Consider the following 21418-nt stretch of genomic DNA (forward strand, 5'->3'; position numbering starts at 1 on the left):
ATAGTTATCAAATCTAAATCAAAACATGTTTGGATAGTAATCAGTATGTCAGAGTTTTAGTCATGGTTTCATTATATTGTCCTTAAATGTCTTTTACAGAGACTTTTTCTTATGTAACCTCTTAATACTCTATATGGTAGTGCATCTTATTCCTTAATTTTTCAAACTAATACCACACTGAAGATTATGATACCAGACTGGAGACACTATTCAATTGGTAAGGTAAACGTTCTGAGAGCATACAGATATAAAAAAATTAACCCCTGAAACCTACATAAAGTGCTAAATTAGTGGCCTGTCCTTGCAATGCCACAAATGCCAAGGCAGAAATATGAAGATTGCTGGCAAGTCATTCTTCCCTTTTAATGAACACTTCCCTCTTTAGTAAGCGTCATCTCTGTGACCAACTCTGAGTCAAAAGTCAAGATGGATGAGGCCTTAGAAATGATATCCAAGGCTAATTCTTGATTTCCACAAACACATATAGCCACATACGCATACAAACAAACAATGAAAAATGAATAAAACACTAGCCTTTAGAAGTAATTGGACAAGTAAGGTGTATAGCGTCTGAGGACTCATTAAGATGAAGTGTAACCTTCAAACATGTATTATGATGCATGCTGGGTTCACATTCACACTATTATTGCACATACTCACATGCAACAATATTAAAAACAAAAAAACTTGGTAATAAAAATAAGAATAATTTTACGTCTGAGAGAAGTTTCTGCCACCAACAGCGATGACAAGGCAAGGATGGAAGGAACATACAAATGTACTCAATGAGCAGGATAGTGTTTGAATAGGATTACAATTTAAATCACTAGATACATAAATAGGTAGGTAGGTAGGTAGGTAGATGTATGTATAAAAGCAAAGACAATCTTATTTTTCAGCTAAGGAGATCTGTATGATATTAAGGGAAGGTTGAAAATTAGAACATTCAGAAACAATGTATAAATGAGAATAAGTTATTAAAAATTGTAAGTAAATTACCAAGAGCTAGCAAAGTATTAGAAATATATTTGTAGTGAGACAAAGTGTAATTTACTATCAGTTAAATTTAAAAATCCAAGCACAATGTTGAAACACCTTGGAGAAAAGACCAATTGATTTTAGCCCATTCTCTGATTCTGATAATGGCCATTTATTCCCTTCTTTTCTCTGTCTCTTTTAGTTCAGCTGCTCTGATGGTTCAACTCTACCAGAAGACATACTACACAAGGCCAATATTGCATACAACCTGACAAACTGAGGTCTAGGAGAGCAAACCTCTCATGCTCCCCCTTTGTTCTCTAACAGGACATAGTGACTGTGGGTGAGGCCCTGGTCCATGAGAGGATCATGGTCCTTCAACTCTGCCTGTGGATAGTGCTCTTCCTCTCCACATGGGCTCCAACTAGACATGCTGAGTACAGTAGCCCTCCAGAAGTAGTGATATCCCTGAGGGTCACTGACGCTAACAGACTTAATACTTCCTCAGGCTGGTTGTCATATAGCCTGCAGTTTGGAAGGGACAAACATATTATCACCGTGAAACGCACAAAATACTTCATATCCAGAAACTTCCTTCTGTTCACCTACACTGACCAAGGTGATCTCCTCGCAGAACAGCCTTTTGTGCAGACTGACTGCTACTACCATGGTAATGTAGATGGAGACCCAGATTCCATGGTGATAATTAACACCTGTTTGGGGAGTTTACAAGGCATGTTAGAGATAAATGGCACAGCTTATGAAATCATGCCCAAGAAGTCAACTTCCACATTTGAACACCTTGCTTACAAAATGGACAGTGAGGACTCTGAATCATTTTCTATGAGATGTGCGTTAACAGAAGAGGAGATAGCACGACAAATGGAGATTCAAGAAAGCAAAGACTCCACACTTAAGCAAAGTCAATATGAGAATTGGTGGACCCATCACAAATATCTTGAATATTATGTGGTGATTGATAACCAACGATATGTTTATAGAGCAAGTAACCTCACAGTTTGTATGCAGGAAATGTTGCAAATAGTCAATGGAATCAATGGTTATTATCGTCAGATAGATGTTGAGGTGATTTTAACTGCACTGGAAGTTTGGACTGAAACAAACCATGTCAATGTAGTAGAATCTATATCTACAGTCCTATCTAATTTCTGTGACTGGAAGACTAGAAACATTGACAGTCACACTAGAAATGATATTGCACATCTTTTGGCTGGGCAAGTATATCCTCCATATTTGGGGCTAGCTTATGTAGGTACAGTTTGTACACCTCAAAATTGTGCTGTTCACAGTTTCATGTCTAATTCAATGACAGACATGGCGTTCATTATAGCACATGAGATGGGTCACAATTTGGGTATGCATCATGATGACCATGGATGTACATGTGGAAGAAGACACTGCATAATGGCCCCGCACAAATCTAATTCCCCTAAATTCAGTAACTGCAGTTATGAGAAGCTATATGAAACTATTACCAGAAAAACCTGTTTATACAACTTTCCAGATAAAGTCGTCAGCACAAACCTGACCTGGTGTGGGAATAATATAGTGGAGGAGGGGGAGCAGTGTGACTGTGGGTCCCCTCAATTATGTGTAAATGACCCATGCTGTAGGCCAGACTGTGCGTTCAAACCTGGTGCTGAATGTGCTTTTGGGCTTTGTTGCAACGATTGCAAGTTCATATCAACAGGCACAGTGTGTAGAGAAAAGAAAAATGAGTGTGACCTTCCAGAGTGGTGCAATGGAACGTCACCTGAATGTCCAGAAGATGTGTACATGGCAGATGGAAGCCCATGCAGGGGTGATGGTCATTGCTATAATATGGCATGTCATAAACGTGAAGAACACTGCTGGAGGCTTTTTGGCAAGACAGCCAAAAGTGCAGAGGAGATTTGCTACAAGGAAATGAACACTCGGGGTGACCGTTTTGGTAACTGTGGCAATGACAGCTACAACTACAGAAGATGTGCTGATGCTGATGTACTCTGTGGACGAATTCAGTGTGACAATGTGGAGCAGATTCCAAATAGGAGCAGCCATGAGACAGTGCATCAGAGTCAGTTCCATAATGTCACCTGCTGGAGTATAGACTTTCATTTTGGAATGACAATAGAGGACAGTGGAGCAGTGAGAGATGGCACAGCTTGTGGTCAAGGTCAAATATGCATTGACAGGAAGTGTCTGCCTATGTCTGTTTTGTTAAGTAACTGTTCAGCATCCCAATGCAGTATGAAAGGAGTCTGTAACAATAAACATCACTGCCATTGTGATGTCAAATGGGAGCCACCAGACTGTATGCAAAAAGGTTTTGGAGGTAGTATAGACAGTGGGCCACCTCCAAGAATATATTTTAAGAAGAAGCCCAAGGGTGTTCAGTTCATACTAGGTTTTTTTTTTCTTTTTTGGGCTTTGTTATTTTCCTTGATTTTCTTAATTACAAAATATGCAATCACCATAAAAAGTTGAACTAGAAGAAAACCGTTATCCAAATGAACCAGCACTTCTCACTGAAACTTCACCTGATGATTCAGCTGAGAAAGATGACCAAAGTAAAAAGAAAAAGAAATAATAATAAAATATCTACTCCATAGGAAATCCATCATGTATTAGTTTGTAAACCTCAGAACATAGAAATATCTCTGTGTGTGTAAAAAAAAAAATCCTACGCCATAAATTCTGCAGTCCTCCTTCTTTGAATATCAAAACCATTCACCACCAAATAAAAGGATGCCCTACCACACTCACACTTTTCTATATTATAATCAAATTGTTGCCTTATTTTCAATTGAATTGTTGTATGTCAGCTATTGGCATAGGTCCAACCCATGGTCTTCTGCATGTGTTTCTTTGCATCTGTTTTCTCTCAGCTCCAAATACCTTCCCCTTTTCATTCTGCTGTATCACATAGAGAAAGGGAACCTCCAAATCCCATTTCATCCTGGCAATTGCTGTCTGCTAGAAACTGCCTCTTGGAGGGCCAGAGTGAGGTTTGAAACTTGAGAGAACGATTTGAGGTTCCTGGCCTGGTTGCTGCAGTCTCAACTCTCATCTTAATGGTATCAGTAGCTCTCACTCTACAGACGATTTTCACACGGATTTGCAAGCTCACCAACAGACCTGTTCTAGTTAAGGTTACTCTTGCTAGTATGAAACACCATTACCAAAGCAAGTCCGAGTAGAAAGGATTGATTTGACTCTTGTTTTGTTATAACTATCCATCATCTGAGGAGGTCAGGACAGGAACTCTAATCCGGCAGGATCCTGGAGGCAGGAATTGAGGCAGAAGCCATGGAAAGGTGATGCTTACTGGCTTAGTCCTCCTGGCTTGCTCTGCCTGATTCTTTTAGAACCAAGGATCAAAAGCCCAGAAGTTGCACCATGAAAAAAGGGCAGGGACATCCCCCATCGATTAGTAAATGATCATTTTAAGAATGCCATAGTGGCATTCATACTTTGGCTGTAACCAAAAGCTCTCTGATTAGAATTTAAAACTTCTCAACAAGCAAGAAACCATATCTGGTACTGGGAACCTAACCAACTACTCAGGGTTGATGGATCATAGATCTTAAAGGAAAACCTACATCCACCATTTTTAGTAATTCTGCATAATTTCTAACCACACTCCAAATATTTGTGCTTGTACACACAAATTAAGTGTAGTCCTTACCCCTAATCAAAGAAACTTCTCTTTGCAACACGTGGAGAACATTACGGAAAATCACAGCCAATCAAAATAAAGAGTTATCAAACCAATTCTCAATGGATGCCTATACCTAAGGCTCAAGGAACACTGTTAAAGAGGTGGCAGGAATATCGTAAGATCCACAGGATCGAGGAGTTTTGCTGTGAGACTGTGCCTCCTAGTAGTCTCATAAACTACTCATAAAAAGTTTCACCAGCGTGACTGACCAAACATGAACTAAACAAGGACAACAACAACAGACATGCCAAAATAGATACCTCATGACCCCACCATACCACTCTTCGGCATATGCCCAAAGGATGTTCAATCATGCCACAAGCGTACTTGCTCAACTATGTTCATAACAGCTTTGTTTGTAATAACCAGAACCTGGAAACAACCTAGATATCTCTTAACTGAAGAATGTATAAGTACCCCACTTTCAATACCCTACTTTCACCAATAGACACGTGATCTAGATTTTTAAAAAATACAAAGAAATAACAAAATTACTGACAGTGTGCAACAAAATGGGTTTAACATATATCTACACAATATTTTAAACAAACAACAAAGAATATAGACATTCTTTTCGGCACATGAAAGCACCAGAACAAAGGCAATCCAAGGTTCTATCAGAGGCCATGATGAGAGTATAAAAGGAACTTTAATTCTATGTCATTGCCCAGTGGGACAGGTACAGGATTTCTGAGGAATCGAGTTTTCCATTCCTGGGAACTCTACTTTTCCCCCTGAAATGCTGTAGTTATCAGTTCCAAGTCTGCCGTTGCCATATGCTTGCTCTGTGACACATTTGAGATAGCCTGTGTTCTCTTTACACAATATTGCTTGATAATCTTCCTGCTGGCTCTGTTCCGTTATGTGGTAGTTGTCTGCTGACTCTGTCCATGTTTCCCACTGCAATATGAGACACGGTGCTGCTAAACCGTCAGCTTGTGTACTCCTCCTGACACCAGCTTCCTGTCTTCTTTATTTTGTTATCCCTGGTCCTCCCCATTGAAATCTCATAGTTCCAAACCTTAACCCCTGCAGATTCAAGAAGCTGAGCTTTTCTAAAATAGAGCACATTGGGAGACAGAAAGCAAATAACTGCAAGTCCAAAGAGCTTGGATAACTCGTTGTATCATATCTAATGGCAATGCATCAAAATTTAAAATTGGCAGAAAGCAAATCTCTAGAATACCTAGAATATTTTCTCATAATGGAACTGAATATAGGCCTCCTATGACACAGTGGATAGCTATGACTGTGTCAGAATTTCATCATAGCTCTTTAAAGTCCTGTGGACATGATTTAAGGTTAAAGTAGAATTTCATTAAAACCTGCTAACAGCAGCATTATATAAACTGTACTTATAAAAGGGATTCGTGGGGATAGCAAGATAGCTGTGCTTGTATAGACCATTTGACACATGCCTGATGAATTGAGTTTAATTGCTAGAACTCACATAGTAGAAAGACAGAACTTACTTATGAATAGGACTATGATCTCCCCAAGGGTACTGACTTACTTAGGGTTTCTATTGCTGCAACAAAACACCATGACCAAAAGGCAAGTTGGGGAGGAAATGGTTTATATTATATATCAACATTGCTGTTCATCACTGAAGGAAGTCAATACAGGAGCCTAATATTACAGGATCCCAGAGGCAGGAGCTAATGAAGAGACCATGGAAGAGAGTTACTTACTGGCTTATTCGCCATGGCTTGCTCAACTGTCCTTATAGAACACAGTACAGGAAGCCCAGGGATGGCATAATCTGCAATGAGCTGGGCCCTCCCACACTGGTCACTAAACTAAAAATTTCTTGTAGCTGCACCTCATCAAAGTATTTCCTCAACTGATGACTCTACTGTGACAAAAAACTAACCAGAGCAACCATCATACCTGCTAAAGGAAATTTCAATAAAGAAATAGAATTTTTCATTTCCATAGTCACTTTTCTTTCAGTTAAAAGTACTATTTAATTCTTTTTTATTTAATTTAGAAACAATCTTATTTTACATATCAATCTCAGTTCCCTCTCCCTCCCATCCTCCGCTGTTCCTCACCAATGCTCCCATCTCACCCTTATCCACTCCCCAGGTGAGGTCTTCCATGGGGGATCATCAAAGTCTGTCACATCATTTGGGGGGCCTGGGCCCTTCTCCGTGTATCTGGGCTGAGAGAGTATCCCTCCATAGGGAATGGGCTCTCAAAGTCCATTTGTGCACTAGGGATAAATACTGGTTCCACTATCAGAGGTCTCATAGATTGCTTAGGCCTCCTAACTGGCAGCCACATTCAGAGGACTTGGTTCTGTCCAATGCTGGTTCCCCAGCTCTATGTCTGGGGTCTGTGTGCTCTCACTTGGTCAGGTCAGTTGTTTCTGTGGTTTTCTCCAGAACCTCCAGAGAAGCTGGGAAATAAGGACTCTAAGAGAGACATACATGGTCTCTCAGAGAAGGGGAAAGGGACAAGAGCTACTGAGCAAATTGGAAGCAGGTGGGGGTAGGAAACAAGAAGAGGAGAAGGGGAGGGCAGAGGAGAACATGATCCCTCATGTTCGGGAAGACTGAGTTGGAGGAAGAATAGAGGAGAGCAAGAAAAGAGATACCTTAATAGAGGGAGCCATTATAGGTTTAAGAGAAATCTGGCACTAGGGAAATGTCTAGAGATCCACAAGGATGATTCCAACTAAGAAGCTAAGCAATAGCAGAGAGGTTAACTTAAATGCCCTTCCCCTATAATGAGACTGATGAACTTTAAATGTCATCCTAGAGTGTTCATCCAGTAGTTGATGGAAGTAAAAGCAGACACCCACAGCTAAGAACTGAGCCATACTCCTGGAATCCAGTTGTAGAGAGGGAGGAGGGATGAGCAAAGGAGTCAAAAGTACTAATTAATTCTTAAACATATTTTGAGATAATAAAAACCACACAAAGGCAAAGTAATGGTTACTGAATATTGTGTAAAATAATCACCTCTGAATTAATGACTCAAACATACTTAAACATGACCTTTCATGCAATTGGGTACAGTCTAGAGGAACATTTTCCTCTGAATTTTCCTAGGCTGTACGTGGGATATTGCATAGCCTGTGATCTCATCTTGGACAGGACTGGAAACATCAAATTCTAAGCACTTTTAACATTCCTGGCATGATTGCTCTTCTGTCAGGAGTGTATCTGACTTTTGTGGCACTTCACTGACATCCTGGAGACATACCCATGATGCTGCATATGAGAAGATATCCTTTAAATATCAAAAGCAAAATATCGAACTCTATACTGTTTCTTATAGTATCTGCACTAATTTATGTTCCTCCTCTTGGTATTTGAATATTCTTCATTGTCTCAATCCTGTAACATTTTAAAAATTTATTCTCTGATAATTTCATAAGTGTATATAAAATGTTTTTATTTAATTCACCCCCAATACCCCTGTCTTATACCACTCCTGCTTCTGCTGAAGCCCTCTCCTTACCAAGAAGTCCCCTCACCTCACAACCTTATGTCTTTTTGCGGCACATCGGGTTTACTAGGGGTTAGTTTCATGAGTAAGTCTCAGGGGTTAATTTCTGGAATATGAACAAATTTCTTTCCTCAAACCACTGAAGAAAATGACTCCAACAGCAACAATTAACTGACTGTAGCTGATTCAGAAGAAGCAGAGCCTTCTAAAGTTCTCCTCTATCCACAATGTAATGTTGATGTGCCCAATTTTGTGCAGGTACTCATAGCTGATGTATGTTCATGAGTGCAATGACCATGTCATATCCTAGACTGTACTTCATAGCACACCTCCCCATCCCCCACCATGACATCTTTTCCTTCTTCTCTTTAACAATATTATCAGAGGCTTGGAAGTGATTAAATAGATATACCACTTGGACATTGGAAGTAAACAGTCGCTTCCTTTCTGAACCCCAATAAAACCAATTGGGTCACCGAGTTAGATTTTGGTGGTATCTGTGTTACATTTACTCAGAAAACATTCTGTCACCCAACTGACAGCCCTCATGATGTTTATGCCACCCTTACATTGCATCAGTGGACATGTTAGGCTAGTCATTACTGTATGTCACAAAGGTTCATAGATGATTATGTTTCTCCTACAGTGGCATGTACTATAAAATCTATACAGTGGGGAAGAAGCTTTCAGGTCAGTACCAGCTTAAAATCTTCACATTCTATAACTTACTACATGATGTCATTAGCAATAGGGTCCTACAATCAAGTTCTAAATGATAACCAATAGCTTTGGCACTATCCAAAATGTTTGTGGACCTATGGGGACTCACTGAAGAATACTTCCAAAAGGAAAGCCATTCCTGGCACATTCTTAGAAGGTCCAGTAGTGGGTAGGCTTCTGTACATAATTTCAAGAGGATTTTAGAGTTATTTATCCTTCTCTGTGGTCTGTCCTCCACCTGAGCCTTCTATCACCACCTCAACTGAACCTGTCCTCTTCCATGGATCCCCTTCAGGTTTTTATACCATTGCTTCATTTCTTCACACCCTTGAAATCCACCCCCATGTCTCCTAATTTTCTGATCCCTGCATGTATTCCAAATGAAGTCTGTGCATCTGAAGATTCAAAGTTCAAAGCTAACACCTGCAAACGACAGAAAACATGTGATGTTCTGGATCAGGGTTACCTCACTCAGAATGACTGTTTCCAGCTCCATTTGTTTACCTTCAAATTTTGTAATTTCATTTTTTCTTGCTGAACTTACTAGATTGTAGGTGACAAACAGAAGACCTGGAATAAAGGTCACAGTCCCAAATATAGAGGAAATCAACATCCAAACTTGCTATGAATTTACCCTCTCCTGGATATTGTGAGCATGTGTAAACTCAATTAGCATTCATTCTTGAGGATTTCTCTGTTCAGTCACATAACCTGTTGTTTGACTGAGTTGTTTGGCTTTTTGATGTTTAGATTTGTTTAGTTCTTTGTATATTCTAGATATTATTCCTTTGTGACATATATAGCTGCTGTTGAACATTTTCTCCCGTTCTGTAGTCTGCTTTTTAATGCCATAATGTTCCATTCATTCCTTTTACATTTTACTCTTTATTCCATATGTTGATTATAGGTTTTACTTCTTGGGCAACCAGAGTCTTATCTAGAAAGCCTATGACTATGCCTACATTATGGAATGTACTAGGTATTTTTTCTTCCCATGTTTTATGAGTTTCAGGTCTGACACTAGGTTCTTTGATATATTTGGATTTGATTTTTGTGCAGAATGGTAGATATGGGTCTAGTTTCATCTTCTATATGTCTCAATACTACATGTTGAAAATGTTGTCTTTTATCCAGTATGCGTTTTGGAAACTGTCAGACATCAGATGTTTGTCAAGGGGAACCATAAACAATTTCTCTATTCTCTATCGCTGTTCTACATGTCTATTTTTATTCAGGTTTCATGTTTTTATTACAATGTCTCAATAGTTAACTTAAAATCAAGAATGTTGATACTTCCATTGTTACTCTTACTGTTCAGGATTACTTTGACTTTACAGGATTACTTTGTATATACATTTTAAGATTGGTTTCTCTATTTCTTTGAAGGATGGTGTTAGAATTAGGATCAAGACTGTATTTAATCTGGGAATCACTTTTGATATTACATCCATTCTCACATTATAAATTCTTCCTGTCTGTGAGCGTGGGAGGTCTTTTCACAGGCTTCCTCAAAATTTTCGCAGTGTTTGTAATGGGTTTGATTTTCTTTGTTTTTGTTATTTGTTTTGTTTTTCATCTCCCAGGTCATATTTACTCCAAGGGCTTTTAAAAGACTACTGTGAATAAAGTTGTATCCTTGAACTTTGTTCTGACTATTACTATCATTAGTACCTAGAAAAACTTCAACTGCCTTGGTTAGTTACAGTTATAACCATTCCCATTTTAAAGAGATCAAGTAATAAAGAACAGAGAGGAGAGGTGGTGCACATACATTATGGAGTCAGCTGACCACCAAAAAAAGTATAATATAAAAACCTGAAGGGGGTATTGATTTTTGAAGACGAAAAGCTCAGCTCACACAGGTGGTCAGATTATTTGTGATCAGGAAATTTTTACTACAATATGGAGAAATATCTACAAACAAAATATGATTATAACACATGAGGTGTGTAATCCATATAACTTTCCCATATGCCCCTCAAAGTCTATAAGGAATGCAGTTCACAATGATCATTTTCATTGGTCAGTTTGTGTCTTAAGGTCTCCTTGATGCATGTTTCTAGGAACAGGATCTTGGGTATCATGCTGTAACTACATTCTCAGAGCTTTTCATGCTGTCTGGCACATAACAAGAGCTTGTGTATTTTCTAAATGACTGAATAATTAGGTTAATAAAGAAATGACACTCCAAACTTGGCTTAACTCTCTCCTCTAAACATAAATTAATTAGTAGTTTAGTCTCATTATGTGTCCCTTACTTCAAGAATGAAAGTGAGATGTTCAAGAGAAACAACCTGGAAATCCTGCAGAATCTTCCCCGTTAGCATTTCCTCTACATTCATTTCAATCATACACTTCTGTCCTTTCTAGTAATCTTTCTACTTCTCTTTGTTGGGGACAGGGTTTCTCTGTATTGCTTTTTAGGTTGTCCTAGAACTCGCTCTGTAGACCAGGGTGGCCTCAAACTCACAGAAATCTGCCTGCCTCTGCCTCCTGAGCACTGGGATTAAAGGCATGAGCCACTGAAGCTAAAGACAAATATTTTATAGTGAGTTTTAGAATAGCCTGATAAAACTTATAAAGCTTCCAGTTATGGTTACAGAATGAAAATTAGATAAAGAGACCATGGTGGTGGTGATCCTGAAAGGAAATTGTATCAGATGTAATTTGGTTCTCTGAAGAAAATATGCAGGCAAAAATAAGATCATGTTTTCTTCGTTTATTTAAAAGATAATGACTTTTTAAAATTAAATAGATAATAACATGATAGTGTAGTTGCATTACTGAACATTAGGACCCCCAGAATGCTCTTCCAGCCTAACCTTGGTTCTAAGCCATGTGCACCCGTGTGATGTGTCTAAATGGGGTGGTAGGGCTCTGGGTATGCCCACACTGTCTATAAGCCCCATCCATAGTGATATGCCTCCCTCCACAAGTCACACATCCTAATCCTTCCCAAATAGTTCCACCAACTCTGGACCAAGTATTCAAACATAGGAAACTATGGGGGGGGCCATTCTCATTCAAACCACAATATGTTTATCACATATGTACATACATATATATATATGAACTTATATATATTATGTATTCAACAAATTATGTTTCAACAAGTAGTTTTTATACTATTCTTTATCGATGGTCATTATATGTGGTAAATAGTTTTTATGATAACTTGACATAAGCTAGAGTCATTAGAGAGGAGGAAGCCTCAATTAAGAAAAAGCCTCCAGAAGATTAGGTGTAGGACATTTTCTTAATGAGTGATTGATGGGAGAGCCCAGCCCATTGTGGGTGGTGCTGCCTCTGGGCTGGTGGTCCTAGGCTGAATAAAGCAGGCTGAATAAGCCATGAAGAGCAAGCCAATTAGCAGCATCCCTCCGTGGCCTCCACTGATATAATAAGCCAATCAAACTGAATTCATAAATCTTGGTTTAATGAACAGAGCAAAGCACTCCTGGGTGACCCTCAGGAGGGTGGGAGAGGTATCACATGGCAAATCTGTCTACCAGGTCTTAAATGCCTATAGGTGTGAAGCTGACCCTTGGTGGACTTTCTGAGGGGTGTGGGTTTGGAATGGAAGATGGCGCTTGGAGTGGAACTTCCACAGGAACATTTACTACAATGTAAAGCAAAAAGGCAAAGACCATGGACCAAAATGATTATGTGTAATCCTGAAAGAAAAAATGCTTAGGAGGATATTACTAAACAAGTGGATGTATAACTATAGACTTAGGCTACAGAATAGTTTGTATCAAAGGCAAATTCCCTATATATGGCATGTATTAAATATATGTGAAAACACTCATTATTGCAAAAAGTTTACGAAACCATTAAAGATGAAATACAATGATGCCTACCTTAATTCCTAAAGTCTGAGGGGGAAATATATATGACACGTATCGCTAACATAGTGAAGGAAATACGGCAAGATGGCAATGGTTAGTGAGCTCAAACGAAGTGTTCAGTGTTGCCTAACAACCGTTCTGCAAATCTGAATGCCCTAAAAAACTGAAGAGGCTCCCTTTCCGCCACCATCTTGGTTACGTGTCCTCCGCACAAAATGCCTGGTGAAGCTGCAGAAACCATTCCTGCTACAGAGCAGGAGTTGCCACGGCCTCGGGAGGAGACAGGATCGGGAACAGAATCTGACAGGAACGAATCAATACCAGAGCTAGAGGAACAAGACTCCACACAGTGAACCACACAAGCCCAACCGGCGGCAGCAGCTGGAATCGATGAGGAACCGGTCAGTAAAGCGAAACAGAGATCGAGTGAAAAGAAGGTAAGTAAGGCTATGTCCAAACTGGGTCTTCGAAGGTTACAGGGGTTATTAGAGTCACTATCCGGAAATCCAAAAATATCCTCTTCATCATCACAGAACCAGATGTCTACAAGAGCCCAGCTTCAGACACCTACATGGTTTTTGGAGAGGCTGAGATTGACGATTCGTCTCTGCAAGCACTGATTTGTCTTAGCAGCTGCTGAGAAATTCAAAGTTCAAGGTGAAGCCGTTTCAAACATTCAGGAAAACACTCAGACTCTGAACGTACAAGAGGAGAAGCAAGGAGGAAGAGGTTGATGAAACAGGTGTGGAAGTTAAGGACGTAGAATTGGTCATGTCACAAGCAAATGTGTCAAGAGCGAAGGCAGCCCCAGCCCTGAAAAACAACAGTGACGATATTGTAAATGCTAGTATGGAATTAACAATGTAACTATTTGATAGCAGGGAAGTACCCCTTCTCCCCCCCCTCCCTCGCCCCTTTTGGTGTTTCAAAAGTGGAACTACAGTTTGGTTTGAAATTTGTCCTGTCTCTATCACTAATAAAGTTCTTGTTTCTTGTTGGAGAAAATTGAAGAGAGCCAGGCATGGTGGCACATGCCTTTAATCTCAGCACTTGAGAGGCAGAGACAGGAAGATCTCTTGAGTTCAAGACCAGCCTGATCCAGCCTGGTCTACAAAGTTAGTTCTAGGACAACCAGGATCACACAGAGAAACTCTGTCTCAGAAAGCAAACAAAAATGAAGTTTGAAGAAAATGGAAAACAGAAACCAATTGTAGTTTTGTTATGAGTTTAAATTTTGTAAATGTAATGGTAGCATGGTGATTTGATGTTGAAGATGACTTGGTGATAAAGATAATGAAGATGATGATTACAAAGGTGATTCGCGTTTGAGCCAAGTTACTGTGCTTACAAAATACTCGCACGGGCAACATCCTTCTCTGCCTGCTGACAGCATGTGACTGTGTAACACGGACATCTTCCCAGCCTGAGAAGGATTTGTGGCTAATTTTAACAAATTTGGCAAAATTAGTTATTTGTAAGCTAGTGAGTTTTGTGTGGAAGATCAGTAAAATTGATGTTTGATAAAAGATTTTAAAGAAGAAAACAATATGATTTTAGTAACCTTTTATTTTTATCACTGTCTTCATGCCTCTTGCAAATGATTGCAGGACTAAAGTAAATGTAGACAACAATCTAAAAGTATATCTGTCGGGTTTTGAGTTTTAATATAAATTTTGGTATACATTTGTGCAATCACTATTACAATAAAATGTACAAGTGCCAGAAAAAATCAAACTGCTTCTAGAAATAATTTGCTGTGTGTATACTAAGACATAAAATGGAGAAATCAAATTTCATGGTGTTTAGTTCCTATCCCATACTATATAGTTTCATTTTATTTTTCTGGGTATTTGAATAAAAGTTAGTTATACCAATGATTGTTTTAATTTATAAGAAAATAATAGTCATTACAATTTTCCTATACATTTCACAACATGAAATCTCTCATTGCTACATTGTCTTAAGCACATTTATGTTTTGTTTAAAAGTTAATGAAATAACCAAAATAAAAAGATAGACAGTAAAAAAACCCTGAATGGCCGAAAGAGGAGCTATAATTCTTAATCAATTAAATCTTTACAGCATATCTGAAAAAAATAATTTATGAAAATATCTTTATATGGAAGAAAAATTTTATAATGCTTTATATATTAGGAGGAATAACAATTTCCTGGGGATTGAAGCTATAAGAATAATGGGAAAGAAATAAATTGTTCTTCTATCTTCTATCATGTGTGAAGTCAGTTTTGAAAATGCAAGACATTCTATCTAAAACCATTAAGCTTAGCACCAGCCTCAGATACATAGTACCTCTTATATAGTAACCATACCTAAACCAGAATGTGAGTCATCCTTCAACTGGGATCAGGGGGTTGGACAGCCATCATTATTAAATATTTAAGTTCAACCCTTTCTGAAACAGACAAAAGAGCTAAATCACCTGTTGGGGTCTTTTTCAGTGCTATAGGTCTCTGAAAATATCTGATACCTTAAAAGTACATATTTTTTCATGCAATAACCAGAATTTATACCTGATGGCATCTTAGAAGTAAAGTTCAGGGTCAGAAAACAATTGCCCACTGACTATCTTTGAAAACAGATTTATATACTTTAACACAGCTGTAATATCTTCCCTTTATTAAAATAAGTGTGTTAGGCAAGGGGAGACTTGATCCAGAGCTGATCATGAAGGATGTCCATTCTCAGTGCCCTCCAAACCTGTTAATTCTCTCACCCACAGCCTACACTACTGATGGAAACATCAAATATAAATTGGTGAGGAGGTCAGAGACAAAGGCTTTGATTCTTGTCCAAAACCCAGACGTCTTCTTGTTTCTATCCTAGGGAGACCAGAAATGCCAGAAGCAGAGTTCTTCTTAAAGCCTCCCTTCTACTTTTACAAGACATAGATGAGCACCACTTCCTGTAAACCTTACTTGAGGATGTGACCTCATGATGTGTGCAGTGGTGGTGGTGGAGTGAGAAGCTCAGCTCCCCACAACCCAAACCAGCAACTCAGTGATACCCTATTTCTGGGACCTGCTCTGACTACACTGGAGCTCTCTCTGTCTTTTTCTTCCCACCTATAATAAAATTCATTTCTACACCCTCCCTCCTGTTGTCAAAGGTATTCATTTTTTGATTTGGCAAAGCAAAGCATCCAGACACTGCTGGTGTGGGGTGGCTCTGGTTGATGTTGGTTTCTCTTGGACCTTGGCTCACCAAGCTATACATTGAGGCAAGAAATACTTCGATGCTCTCAAGGATGCCTACTTTGCTTCAATTTGACTCTGTTAGTCTCTCCTAGGGAGGATTCTAGCTCACTAGTGTTTTGTAAAGTAATGATGATTTAACTTAATTGTTTTTGTGTCTATGACAGCACGGAGCAAAATTTAATCTGCCCCAAGTGCTCCTGAAAATAATTGAGTAGCAGAATTCTAGCTATTACACTTTTGGGTATTTTGTTTCTTTGGGTTTTTCTTGTTTGTTTGCTTTTAAATTATTGCATACTAAAATTACTATTTTAAGCATGCCTGTTTTAAAATGTCACTGTTTGGAGGATGGCAGTAAAGGAACAATTCTCTCTCTCCCTCTTTTGCTCTCTCTCTCTCTGAATCTTTTTGTCTCTCTCCTTCTCTTTCTCCTTCTTCTTTTTCTTCTTGCTGCCTGTGAATCTGCATGTAGAACTCTCAGCTACCCCTAAAGTACCATGTCTGTCTCCATACTGCCAAACTCTCCACCATAATGACAATGGACTCAACCTCTGAAATTCAAAGAAAGTCCCAATAAATGTTTTCCTTTATTTTTTTTAATTTTGTTTTCCAGTTTAAATTTAGATAAGAAACAAGGTTGCTTCACATGTCAGTTCCAGGTCCCTCTCCCTTTCCCTCCCCTCCTCCCATGCCTTCCCCCCAACAACCCCCCCCCGTTATCCCCTCATTCCCCCAGGGAGTGTGAGGCCCTCCATGGGGGTGTCCATAGTCTGTCATTTCATATAGGGCAGGGCCTAGACCCTTCCCCAAGAGTTCAGGGTGAGAGTGCACCTCACATTGTTCTATGGGAGTCCAAAGTCCGTGTGTATACTTGGGATGGGTACCGATCTGCTGTCCAAGGCTCAATAGATTACCTAGGCCTCCTCACTGACACCCAGATTCAGGGGGTCTTGATCAGTCCCATGCTGGATTCCCAGGCTGATGCCTGGGATTCAAGAGTTAACCATTGTCTGGTCAGCTGTTTCTGGGGGTTCAACCAGCCCAGTCTTAATCCCTTTGATCATCAGTCCTCCCTCTCTGTTACTGGCTTTCTTGAGTTCAGCTCAGTACTTAACCTAGGGAGTCTGTCTCTTCTTCGATCAGCCACTAAATGAAGTTTCTGTTTCCCAGACCCTCTGGCCATAGGATTGTAGGCTGGCACTCCCCAGATCTATGTCTAAAATCCATATATGAAAGAGTGCATGCCATGTTTCTCTTTTTGTGACTGGGTTACCTCACTCAGGATGGTTTCTTCTAGTGTCATCCATTTGCCTGCGAATCTCATGATTCCATTGTTTTTTTCTGCTGAATAGTACTCCATTGTGTAAGTGTACCACATTTTCTCTATCCACTCTTCGGTTGAGGGACATCTAGGTTGCTTCCAAGTTCTGGCTATTACAAATAAAGCTGCTATGAACATAGTGGAACAGACATCTTTGTTGTATGAATGGGCATCTTTTGGATATATGCCTAAGAGTGGAGTTGCTGGGTCTTGTGGTAGGTTTATTCCCATTTTTCTGAGGAATCTCCATACTGATTTCCAAAGTGGCTGAACCAGTTGGCATTCCCACCAGCAATGGAGGAGTGTCCCCCTTTCACCACATCCTCTCCAGCATAAATTGTCATTGGTGTTTTTGATTTTAGCCATTCTGACAGGAGTGAGATGGTATCTCAGAGTTGTTTTGATTTGCATTTCCCTGATGGCTAAGGATGTTGAGCACTTTCTCAAGTGCCTCTCAGCCATTTTAGACTCCTCTATTGAAAACTCTCTATTTAGTTCTGCAGCCCACTTTTAATTGGGTCCTTTGATGTTTTGGAGACTTGCTTCTTGAGTTCTTTGTAAATTTTGGAGATCAACCCTCTGTCAGATGTGGTGTTAGTGAATATCTTTTCCCATTCTGTGGGCTGCCTTTTTGTCTTGCTGACTGTGTCCTTTGCCTTACAGAAGCTTCTCAGTTTCAGTAGGTCCCATTTATTAATTGTTGATCTCACTGTCTGTGCTACTGGTGTTATGTTCAGGAAGCTGTTTCCTTTATAAGAGTTGCCACGGTCACTGAGAAAAATGACAACCTCATGAAATTTTTAGGCAAATAAATGGAACTAAAAAAAAAATACATCCTGAGTGAGGAAACTCACACTCAGAAAGACAAAAATGGCAAGTATTCATTCACAAGTGAATTTTAGATGTAAATCAAAGGATAACCAGACTAAAATCCACAGCTCCAGAAAAGGTGGGTAACAAGGAGGATCCTAACAGGGACACACGGATGGGAAGGGGAATTAGATGATATCTACAGGGCAAACTGGGGGTTAGGTGGGAGTAAGGGGGAGTAGGGAAATGAAAACAGGAGGGAACAAGATAGCTTAGCTGGGGAAGGATATTGTGGAAGAGCAATGAAAGAGATGTCTTAACAGAGAGAGCCACTGTGGGCTTAGGGAGAAACCTGGTGCTAGGGTAACTCCTAAGAATCCACAAGGAGGACCCCAGCTAATACTCACAGGAATAGTAGAGAGGATGCCTGAACTGGCCTACCCCTGTATTCACATTGATGAATACCCCAACTATCATCATAGAGCCCTCATCCAGCAATTGATGGAACCAGACACAGAGATCCATAACCAAGAACCCGGCTGAGCTCTGGGAATCCAGTCATATATTAACTGTATGAGCAAAGAAGGTCAAGATCATGACCAAGAAATCTACAGAGAGAGAGCTGAACCAAGCTTATGGAAAATCCTGAACTCTAGACCTACCACTGTGGAGACAATTGTGAAACTTGAACTATCAGAGGGGCCCCTGGCAGTATGACCTTGATACAAACACGGCACATAAACTAGCTTGTTAGAGCCCATTCCCTATGGTGGAATGTCATGTTCTTAGTGCATGGGAGAGAGACTTGGTCATGCCCCAACATATTTTGCCAGACTATGTTGATTCCACATGGGAGTCCTTATTAGTGAGGAGGAGTGGACTGAGGGTGGGCTAGAGGGGAGGTGGCGGGGCGGGAAGTGGCAAGAGAGTGGAAGGAAGGGTGGAAGGGAGAAGAACTGTGGTTGGAGTGTAAAATGAATTTTTTTTTAAAAAGGTGCCATGGTCATGGTTTCTCTTCAAAGCAATATAACATTGACTAAGACACCCTTATAAAAATGGATTCTTCCTCTCCCAGAAGCTATAAGTTGCCAATAGCTCCTTGGCTACGGAGGGACTTCATATCTACCTTTCCTTTCCATGCTAGGGTTTTAGCTTCATGAGGTCCCATTTATTAACTGTTGCTCTTAATGTCTGACATATTAAGGTGTAAAATACTCAGACATGAGTAGTAATATTTGCCAGTTTCCTTCAGAACATTTGTGTCAGCATCTAAGAAGCACTCAGCATGACCTTAGGACCCTCCTTCTATTATAGACATAGTCACTACCCTGAAAACAAGTAAGACATCAAGAACCTTGTAAATCTGATAAGACATTAATTCTTCAGTGTTCACAGAAAATGAAGAGTCATTTGTATCTTACACACTGTAATTATCCTGGGGTGAAAGAAAAAGAGTTTATATCCTAGAAGTTACAAATTGTGGAGAAGACATGCAAATCTAGCACCTTCAAGGAAGGGAGACTCATAGCTCATTAACACTGTTTGGTGCAACATAATCTTGCTATTCACGTGTTTAAAATGAAAGGGGCATTAGTTATTACATATTTCTTAATTACCATGTTTTTTAATTATAATGAATGATTTCAGTGAATCTTGGGATAAATATATTAACTAGTATTACTTTTATTTTCAGTTATAGCAATAGCAATTTATCCAGTAATATGGTTTTCCAAACCATTTTCTCTATATTTTTAAACACATGGCATTTAAAAACGTATGTGAATCCCATTCTGTCTTCTTTTATGTTTTCATATCAAAGAATATAGCTAAGGAACTGTTTTATACCTTTCTCAAGGAAGGCATTCCTAGAGAATTTAACATAAAATGTTATGATCAAAGGAGAGATTAGTTTGTCTACATCCTTTTTAATTGTTTCTATTCACTTATGTTTATGTATGTGCCCATGAATAAGAAAGCATGCCTGTGGAGACCAGAAAAGGGTTCCCTGGAAATGGGAGCACAGACAGTTGTGAGCTTACCAAAAAAGGTGTTGTGAACTTGGGTCCTCAAAAATGAGCAGCAAGTACTCATCATCAACATGTCATATCTGCAGCCTAATTGTTTTTATGAGCAAATTTATTAAATAAGAGAGTAAGTAAAAGAATAAATAGCCATTAACAGGAAGAGAGAAGCAGCAGATAGACAGCAAAAACCACCTCAAATCGGGTGCTTACAATACTCAGCAGCAGAGACAACTAGAGTGGCTGAACGGAGAGAACAAACAGAAGTTGACATCATCAAATCTGGAGTTTACAAACATCTGGCAGAAATTGACTGGGGAAGCCTTGTCGAGGCAGCAGAATAGAATTTCTGATGAAGAGCCCCAGATGGAGCATAGCACCCCTGCCTAGGAGGCTTTACATAAGAGTAGTAGTAAGCAGCCTATAGACAACATCATCACATTGGGCATTGATAACCATCCAGCAGAAATAACTAGGGAAGTCAGGGTCATCAGCTAAAGTCAACAAACTGAGATTTTGCTCCATGGATGAGCTTTTCATAGCTGAACTGTCTTCACATTACCACTCAGGGATTTTATGTCATTGGAGAAACAGCAGTCACCTCTGTTGGAATGGTTTACCCTCTATCTGTTATCAAAGATGTAGCAATTGGGGGGGGAGGGTATTCCTGCTTCTCTTCTTTTACTGTTACAGGCAGAGGGAGTCCAGCCCATAACTAAACAAGGGGCCATGAAGGACACTTCGAGACAAACATGTTTGTGTCTGAAATGGGGTAGATGATGCTACTTCCAGAGTTAGCTTCTTGGTGAGTTCAAATAGCACATGATTATTTATCAATATGATGTATATTACAAGGGTATCACCACTCTCCTGATTTGAAATTTTTAAGTTTACTTAATGGTGGGGTGGTAATAACCTGTTTAATTTCTTTTTTATAGTGTTTGTATTAATTTTTGAGAACTTCAGACAATGTTTTTTATCACATTCTTCTCTTCCCCAACTCTTGCTAGATCCTCCCCATCTCCCGAGCCCCCCCCCAAAGTTTATCTTCTCTCCCTCCCATGCCCCCAACACATGCAGTTTGTGATGGCCAACTGTAGTAGTGAGGCTTGCCCTAAAGTGTGGTTCATACCAGGTATCAGTCACACCATTAAAGAAAACTCACTCTCCTCCAAACAGCAATAAAATGACAATAGTTCTTCCGAGGTGGGACTTCATGCCAGAGTACCCTAGTCAATGCTGGGATTTTGACTAACTTGATCTTGCAGAGGTCTTGGATATGTATACATATGCCCAGTTGTCTACCTGCCTCTTCCATGCAGAGTTCTGAG

At 39.6% G+C, this 21418-nt stretch overlaps 1 protein-coding gene and 1 pseudogene across 1 annotated transcript; both read left to right on the top strand.

Annotated features, from left to right (window-relative positions):
* The first annotated feature begins 1208 nt into the window (after positions 1 to 1208).
* LOC121134160 (disintegrin and metalloproteinase domain-containing protein 26A-like) lies at positions 1209 to 3723 on the top strand. Its single transcript, XM_040731903.1, has one exon. The coding sequence runs from the start codon at positions 1348 to 1350 to the stop codon at positions 3463 to 3465; it is 2118 nt and encodes a 705-aa protein (XP_040587837.1). The 5' UTR covers positions 1209 to 1347; the 3' UTR covers positions 3466 to 3723.
* Positions 3724 to 12919: 9196 nt separating this feature from the next.
* LOC101841955 lies at positions 12920 to 13590 on the top strand (annotated as a pseudogene).
* The last annotated feature ends 7828 nt before the right edge of the window (positions 13591 to 21418 follow it).

The sequence above is a fragment of the Mesocricetus auratus genome, unplaced genomic scaffold (assembly GCF_017639785.1).
Source record: "Mesocricetus auratus isolate SY011 unplaced genomic scaffold, BCM_Maur_2.0 Super-Scaffold_100026, whole genome shotgun sequence".
NCBI lineage: Eukaryota > Metazoa > Chordata > Mammalia > Rodentia > Cricetidae > Mesocricetus > Mesocricetus auratus.